The 8,332-nt window shown below is 45.6% G+C and overlaps 2 protein-coding genes across 2 annotated transcripts; both read right to left on the reverse strand.

Moving 5' to 3' along the window:
• Nucleotides 1-2,423: 2,423 nt before the first annotated feature.
• LOC311627437 (mas-related G-protein coupled receptor member X1-like) lies at nucleotides 2,424-3,513 on the reverse strand. The gene has a single exon (XM_084893933.1). The coding sequence runs from the start codon at nucleotides 3,490-3,492 to the stop codon at nucleotides 2,521-2,523; it is 972 nt and encodes a 323-aa protein (XP_084750059.1). The 5' UTR covers nucleotides 3,493-3,513; the 3' UTR covers nucleotides 2,424-2,520.
• A 3,185-nt stretch (nucleotides 3,514-6,698) lies between these two features.
• On the reverse strand, nucleotides 6,699-7,721 carry LOC311627558 (mas-related G-protein coupled receptor member X2-like; the record flags this gene model as incomplete). The annotated part of the gene is made up of 1 exon (XM_084894063.1): nucleotides 6,699-7,721. The coding sequence occupies one exon, from the start codon at nucleotides 7,719-7,721 to the stop codon at nucleotides 6,699-6,701; it is 1,023 nt and encodes a 340-aa protein (XP_084750189.1).
• Nucleotides 7,722-8,332: the final 611 nt, after the last annotated feature.

Consider the following 8,332-nt stretch of genomic DNA (forward strand, 5'->3'; position numbering starts at 1 on the left):
CAACCCATGTTTAGAGTTCCCATTTTAACTCTTTTACAAGTTATTTTATAGCTTTGTGTAATGAAACCTGTTTTCTGGTTTTGACTTATTAATATCAGCACTTGTGTATATTGTGGTCCCTTTAACAGTTAAAGAATTTATTGCACCACAGGCATGGCTTGTCACCTTTCCTTCCTTCCCCCCCAAAAAAATCATTTGCTAGCAAGATTATTTTCACACAATGTGGGGAAAACCATTGTTTTCTGCTTTAGCACCTTGTCACTTTCTTTCTTTTGCCCAGGCCACAGCCAAATTGAGTCACATGGTATTTCCTTAAATAAATTAAGTACAAAGCGTTTGAAACAATGAGAGCAACTTATTCACTCATTTTTGTGTTTTCCCAATTCTATTAATACTGCGTGCCTATACTGTGCCAGATCCAGGCAAAGAAGATGCTGTAGACAAATGCTACTATAGGACCTTTCACAGGCCCAATTTCCTTGATTGTGCTTATCTAAGGATATCATTTTCCCTTAACCTAGACAACCCAATGATAGTAGAGGTAGGCCAACTCATCTATTCAAGCTTTTAAGCTGTAGAATGCTCCCAACCACAGCACTAAGCATAAATCTAAGGGGCCATTATTATGAGAGAACCATAGGGAATCTTCCTTTTCTATCCAATCTGGCAGAACAATTTCTGAATGGTTATTTATGGTTTTTGACAGGGATTTTTTAAAAAAACATTAAATACCAGAGACCTGGTGCATGAAAATTCATGCACTGGACGACAGGGGGCTCCCTTAGCCCAGCCTGCCCCATCTCACAGTCTGGGATCCCTCAGAGGTGGGAGGCAATCCAGTGATCAGGGGAAGGTGATGCTTCCATCACACCTCTGCTGTTGCCACTGCCAGCAGCTCAAGCCCCAGCTGGCCCTGGTTACCCGAGCCTTGAATGGCCCTGGGAGGCTAGGCAGCCACCATCTGAGGCTTGCCTGCACTTCAGGGCAGCCCTGGGCAGCTGAGAAGCCACCATCATAGGATTGCCTGCTCCTCATGCTGGCCCTGGGCAGCTAGGGTGCAGAGAGAAATGGGGGATGCCAGAGGCAGACATGTGGCCTTGCCTCATGCCTGCCACCCTGGCAGGGCTGATGGGATTGGGCGCTTCCATCTTGTGGCTATGGGTGCCACCATCTATGAGGGCATGGCAGTCAATTATCATATGCCCTCCTCATTGGCTGTGGTTGCCGCTATATTTGAGGGCAGGATATTCAATTAGCATATTACATCCTTATTGGCAGTGGGTGCTGCCATCTTTGAGGGTGCAGCTGCCAATTAGGATATTCCCTCCTTATTGTGTGTGCTGCCATCTTTGCAACAGCATTAGGGTCAATTATCATATTTTCTCTTTATTAAATAGGATTACCTCAGAAGTCAATAATATATTAGAGGCTTCACATGTATTAACTCCTGATGTTCATGAAATATTTAGTCATCTTTGGCACCTGGCTGAATCCTTTTCATGCATTTTATAATTTACTAGAGGCCTAGTACATGAAATTCGAGTACTGGGGGTGTGTGTCACTCAGCCCAGCCTGCACCCTCTCCAATCTGGGACCCTTAGCGAGATGTCTAACTGCCCAGTGGGATAGGGCCTAAAAGGGCAGCCAGACATCCCTCTCACAATCCAGGACTGCTGGCTCCCAACCTCTTGCCTGCCTGCCTACCTGATTGGCTTTAACCCCTTCTGCCTGCCAGCCTAATCATCCCCTAACCACTCTCTTGACAGCCTGATTAATGCCTAACTTCTCCCCTGCCAGCCCAATTGCTCCTAACTGCCCTCCCCTGCATGCCTGTTTACCCCAACTGCCCTCCCCTGCCTCCAACTGCCCTCCCCTGCAGGGCAAGTATCTCCCAACTGCTCTCCCTTGCAGGCTTAGACCCTCTCAACTTTCTTTCCCTGCTGGCCTGATCACCTACAACTGCCCATCCCTGCTGGCCATCTTGTGTTGGCCATTAAAGATGGGGTGGTCATCTTTAATCAAATGGGGGTGACCATCACATGTGTTGGAGTGATGGTCAATTTGCATATCACCTTTTAATTATATAGGACTCCCCATTAGGAACCTATGAGCAGATGATTTCACCACATTGTAAAGTGAGTTAATGGAGTCTTGCAGAGGAGAGCAGATCTGCCAAACCATGACACTGGACAGGAAATTGCAGATCTGCAAAACCAGAATATCTCACTGGGATTCTTTCTGTTGCAATGAAGATTCTAAAGAAAAATTCTAAAGAAATTTAGATCACATGAGAAATTTATTAGTAATGTCAATAATGATGGAGAGTTACAATGTTTGGACTAATGCTTTCTCTGAGAAAAAGTAGAACAGCCAGATTAAAAACAACCGATTTGAAGAGATTGGGGAATCACTGAAGCATTCTGAGGCTGAGGCTGAGAGAAGACTAGATACTTTCCAAGTCTGGCAGGGCAGCAGTGAGTCTCAAAGTTACTCCAGACAGATCAGGACAGAGGCTCTTCATCACTGCCCCAGACTGTTCCCCAACATTTCCAGGGCTTCTCCAGGAAGGCTTTCTCCTTGTTCATGCACCTCAGGAGTGTCCTGCAGAGCCCTCTGGAGAACCAGCCTCAGGGCATGTCTCTGCTTCCACCATCGCTGCCTGAAGGAGCCAACGAAGAAGTAAATGATGGGGTTGGCACAGCTGTTGACACAGGACAGGGGTACTACAAACTCATCAGGATAAGTGAAGGCATAAAAATATTTTTTAAACCAGTAAAAGAGGAACCAATGGATGCCAAAGGGCAGGCCACAGAGGAGGAAGATCAGCACTGTGAGCAAGATGGTCACATAGAACCTGGTGGGCAGCACCCGGTGGGAGCACAGCAATCTGGTCATCAGGGCAAGGCTGGACCCAGAGAGCAGCACAAATAACAAAATCAGCCACGCCACAGTGATAAAATCTAACACTGGACACCAAACTTCATGCTCATTCTCATCCAGGACTCCACAGTAGTACCCTTCCAGCATGCTTAGCAGCAGGGACAGGGCCCAGAGCAGAGCACATATGATGGTAGATAGTTTTTTGGGGCGGTGGCAGCGGTGCCAGATGGGCCACAGGACAGACATGCAGCGTTCCGTGCTGATGACGCTGAGAAAGCTCAGGCCAGAGATATAGGCAAAGATTAACACAGGAAAGAGAACCTTTTTCATTACTCTCCAAAAAAAATCAACTTCTAAAAGTGAAACTAGGGTAGCTATAAATTGGCAGCAGAGGAAGAGGAAGTCGGCCCCCGCCAGGTTGAGGATGTAGACTGAGAAGGCATTCCTGCGCATGCGGAAGCCCAGGAGCCAGAGCACCACTGCGTTCCCTGCCAGCCCCACCAGGACCACGATGATTTTCAGTACATCCAGGATTATGTTCTCTGTAAACTGATGATCACTTCCATTGGTTGGTGTGAGACTGGTCTCCCAGGCTATGACAGTCATATCCATGCTCAGAAATGCTGCAGTTGTGGGCCTGGAAACAAAACAAGACTTGAGCACCTGCTCTATTACCACTGACCCTCATGGCCACCCTGTCTGTTCTGTGGCGAATGGAGGCTTCCAGAGATTAAGATTCTTCCTGAAACACACAGTTTTAGAGTCCTGGAATCTGAATTTAAACTCAGTTTTTTCTGAATCTTAGATCCTGGGCTCGTTCTACTGCAACACAGACCCTCCATGTCCAACCTCTCCACTCACTATCTAGCCCATTACATGTGCCCTGGAGGCCGTAGGAGAAGAGTCTGCTCAGGTCCTGTGGAGGGCAATAGGGTTCTGAGTTCCTCAGTATTTGTGCTCTGGGAGAGTGGCTTTGTTTGACTGTAGGCTGTTAGAAGCTCCAGGGCAATCTCAGCAACTGAGAGTAAACTACTCACATGGAGAAAGGAAGTTATGACTTAGGCTCATGAAGGCAATGAGACCCCTTGTTAGGATAGAGTAAGGACATCCAAAGCTCTGACATTAGAAATGTCCCAGTGGGTCTTTTATATGAGGATAGACACAATGTTGTGTCCCCAGGGCCAAGTCTGTGTGGGAACAAAATGGGGCTGTCAATAAAATTTAAAAGCACAAATGAATGAGTGAATGAGTGGATGATTGAGGAGAAGTACGAAAATTTGGATTTAATATAATATAATTTTTTAAATAAAGAATATTAAATGTAAAACAGAAGTCAGCACTTTTCACCACCAAAAACACACAAGTAACAAAAAGAAAATCCATGTTCCAATTATTTATTCTGTGAAAAGCTCTTGTGTGCTTGAAATGATTTTTTTAATGCCTGCAGACATCTCCTATCCAGGTGGGAGAGGATTCAGGACTGAATGAAACTTCTCTGCATTTTAGAGGAGAAAGAAGCCATTTGGGAAGGAGAGAGACAGAGGTGGCCAAGGGAATGAATGGAGGTAGTTGGGACAGAAATACAGAAGGGGCATTATTAACTGTTTTTCCTATGATGCGTGTAATAGGAAAGCCACTCATTGTCCCTACATATGATTTGGAGTAGAGAATTTTTATATATCAAAGCATTTGTGTAAGAGAATTCTCATGGTGGTGGTGGAATTAAGAGATGCTTATTTCTGCTGAAACCGGTTTGGCTCAGCGGTAGAGCGTAGGTCTGCAGACTGAAAGGTCCCAGGTTTGATTCCGGCCAAGGGCATGTACATTGGTTGTGGGCACATCCCAGGTAGGGGGTGTGCAAGAGGTAGCTGGTCGATGTTTCTCTCTCATCGATGTTTCTAGCTCTCTATCTCTCTCCCTTCCTCTCTGTAAGATAATCAATAAAATACATGAAAAAAATGCTTATTTCTATTTCACAAAGTGCTATGGATTAAAAGAGAGAAACTCCTGCAGAATTTAGGTGAGAAACACAAACCAACTCACACATATGTGAAGAGGAGCAGCTGATGAGTGCTTACATGGTATTACCTCTTTTAATCCTCCTAATAGCTCTAGAAGCCAGTAGTATGCTTACTCCCATCTGGCATATAGGAAAAGGAGAGAGCAAGGAGGTTGAATGACATGCTCCAGTTCTCATGTGCACAAGTGGAAGAGCCCAGATCTGAACCCACAGGTCTGTTTCAGAGTCTTTTCCCTTCCTCTGTCCTGCAGCCCCACTACCAGGGTCACTTCTAACAAGGGAACTAATCTGTGTGTTATATTAAACTAGAATAGGCAAATTTCACAAATAACAAAGAAATGGGTGGAAGCCAGCTGAGAACAGACCAGAGATGCCAGGAGCTGCTTCTTGCCTCTGGACAAACCCAATCAGTCAATTCTTTGCAGGTTCACTGCGATAGCCCAGTGTTCCCTGTGTTCTGGCTACTTATTTTTTCCTTTTAAACTTCAAAATGTGTAAGGGCAATAGCTCCCTTATATGACTAATCTTTAGGTGTGTCATCCTGTTCACCCTTTCTACAGTCTTTTATTAACTCCGTTCAATTGTCCTATTTGTTTGATGTCGGAGTGGATCCAGAGACATGGAACAGAGTGCAGAATCTCTGAGAGAAGGAATGGGGCAGGAGATGGGGAGAAGGTAGGTGGGTGGGAGGTAATCAGCCAAAGACCTTGTTTGCCTAGTCCATGATACTCAGATAATAGTATGGTGAAGGCCTGATCAGGAGGGCAGGCATGATGGGGTCAAATGGGGAAAAAGGGAACATTTATAATACTTTCAACAATAAAACTAAAAACAGTATGTCCGTATGGATGCATCAATTTCAATAAATGTGCCACATTAATGGAAGATGTTAGTAATAAAATAAACTGTGTGGGGAATTAGGAATGGGGGGGGGTAATAGAAATCTTCTGTACTTTCTTAAAAAGTGCTCTAAAGTATAAAAACTGTCAAAATGAATAAGCAAACCAGCATCTGAATAAATATTTACAATATACATAACTAACCAAAGCCCCGTTCGGTATATATCAAAACTCCTACAAAGAATGCAAAAGGGCAACCATTAATAAAAACTGACAAACCTGAAAAAGACACTTCAAGAAATATAAGTAACCTATTGTATAAGCTCATGAAAGGATGCTCATGCTTGAAAAGGTTGAAAAATGATGAAAACAATGCACTTAAATGATGACTCAAATCTGTCAATAGGATTTAGCAGAGACTTGACTTGAAAATCACCATACTTTCATTCATTAGTTCACTTATTCAAACAACATTTATTATGCTAAGGAGTCAGTCTAAGGCCTGCCAAAATCATCAACGCTGCTCCCTAGGGCTCGATTGAACTTTAATTTGTTTAATTTATAGGGACATTGTAGGTGAATGATCACAAAAACTTGTCAAAAATGTAAGGTTCATGTAGTTTCTATCAAGTTCAGCGATGAAAGAAATTTAGACTTTTCCTGCACTTCATCTTCCTCTGTAGGTGAGATTCTGTAGATGTGATAGCATTCCTGGACCCCAGAGATGGCAAAGCTCCCATGGGCATGGGGTGAAGGCCCTGGGTGAGGCAGTCCTGAGACCTTGCACTCTGTTTTTGTTTAACATGCACTGTTTCACTTCATCCTCTGGAGCTGGATTATTATGTTAATTGTTTTAATGCAGGCGTCCAGAGGGTAAACACAGTAGGAAAACCAATCAAATGAGAGGGACAAAGCTGGCTTTCAAAGTCAAACCTGTCTGAACAAAGCAAGGCTCTGAATCAGGACACCAGACTTTCTGACATGGCCATGGTTTCCCCAGGCAGGTTCTCTCCATGTTCATCTATCTCAGGAGTGTCCTGCAGAGCCCTCTGGAGAACCAGCCTCAGGGCATGTCTCTGCTTCCACCATCGCTGCCCGAAGGAGCCAACAAAGAAGTAAATGATGGGGTTGGCACAGCTGTTGACACAGGACAGGAGAACTGCCACCAAGACATGAGGAACGAGGGCATCAAAATATTGAAACCAGATTACGAGGAACCAGTAGGTACCAAACGGCAGGCCGCAGAGGAGGAAGAACAGCACTGTGAGCAAGATGGTCACATAGAGCCTGGTGGGCAGCACCTGGTGGGAGCCACACAGCAATCTGGCCATCATGGCCAGGCTGGACCCAGAGAGAAGCACAAACAACAAAATCAGCCATGCCAAAGTGATGAAATCCAACACTGGGCACCAAAAATAATGCCTAGTCCCCCCCAGGAACCCACAGTAGTTCCCTTCCAGGATACTCAGCAGCAGGGACAGGGCCCAGAGAAGGGCACACTTGCCCGCTGACCAGTGTCTGTGGCGGTGGCAGCGGTACCAGATGGGCCACAGGACGGACATGCAGCGCTCCGTGCTGATGGCGCTGAGAAAGCTCAGGCCTGAGATGTAGGCAAAGATGGACACAGTGATGAAAAATTTGGGGATGAATTTGATGAGAGAGAAGTCCCAGATGAGTCTCTCCAGGGAATCCACAATATAACAGCAGAGTAAGAGGAAGTCAGCTCCAGCCAGGTTGAGGATGTAGACAGAGAAGGCATTCCTGCGCATGCGGAAGCCCAGGAGCCAGATCACCACTGCATTCCCTGCCAGCCCCACCAGGGCCACGATGACTATCAGGAATTGCAGGATTGGGAACTCTGTTTTGAAAGTTTGTTCTCCTCCACTTATAGATGTGAGTTGGCTGCTCCAGGCTGTGACAGATGGATTCATGCTCAGGAACCCTCCACTGGTGCCACTGGAACCGAAACAAGACTTGAGCATCAGGTGCCTGATCAGTGAGTCTCATGGCTACTCTGCTACCTGTCCGTGTTACAGAAGTGGGAAATGGAGGCTTGCAGAGAATATGATACCAAAGGCTTCACTGCTTTGGAGTCCTGGAACCTGGATTCAAACCCAGTTCTCTTTGACGCTAGAGTCTGGGGTCTCTCTATGCAACACGGACCCTCTGCTGACATGGGAATATTCTCTAGTCCAAATACCTCCACCCATAGTCAGAGACCATGTTATGTCTGCTGGAGGCAGGAGGAGAATAATCTGAATTCTCTTCATTTGACTTAAAATTTCACTTCCTGCTTCTCTACCCTCCTCTGTGTACTGAGAGAACATGTCTATTCCCCTCACCACTGGGCTCACCTGTGGCTCCTGGGTGATCTCAGGAAGGATAGATCCTGACAGGTGGTTGGAGGGAAGGAAGAGGGTGGGTTTCCACTCCCTAGTTCTCTGAGGTGATTTGGCCATGGTGGTATTATTCTACCTAAAGACATAGCCCCTGTCTGGTTACCTTTCTTATGGTCAAAGTGACAACCACCATTACAGCCATAGCTTCCCTGTGTTCTGGTAACTTATCTTTCCCTTTACTCTTTAGCAGTAGC

Source organism: Pipistrellus hanaki (genome assembly GCF_964339955.1).
Source record: "Pipistrellus hanaki genome assembly, chromosome: 9".
NCBI classification, from domain to species: Eukaryota; Metazoa; Chordata; class Mammalia; order Chiroptera; family Vespertilionidae; genus Pipistrellus; species Pipistrellus hanaki.

Bases quoted from the DNA above. Each gene is read 5' to 3' on its own strand.
- LOC311627437 (XM_084893933.1), bottom strand. From the start codon at position 3,492: ATGGATATGACTGTCATAGCCTGGGAGACCAGTCTCACACCAACCAAT.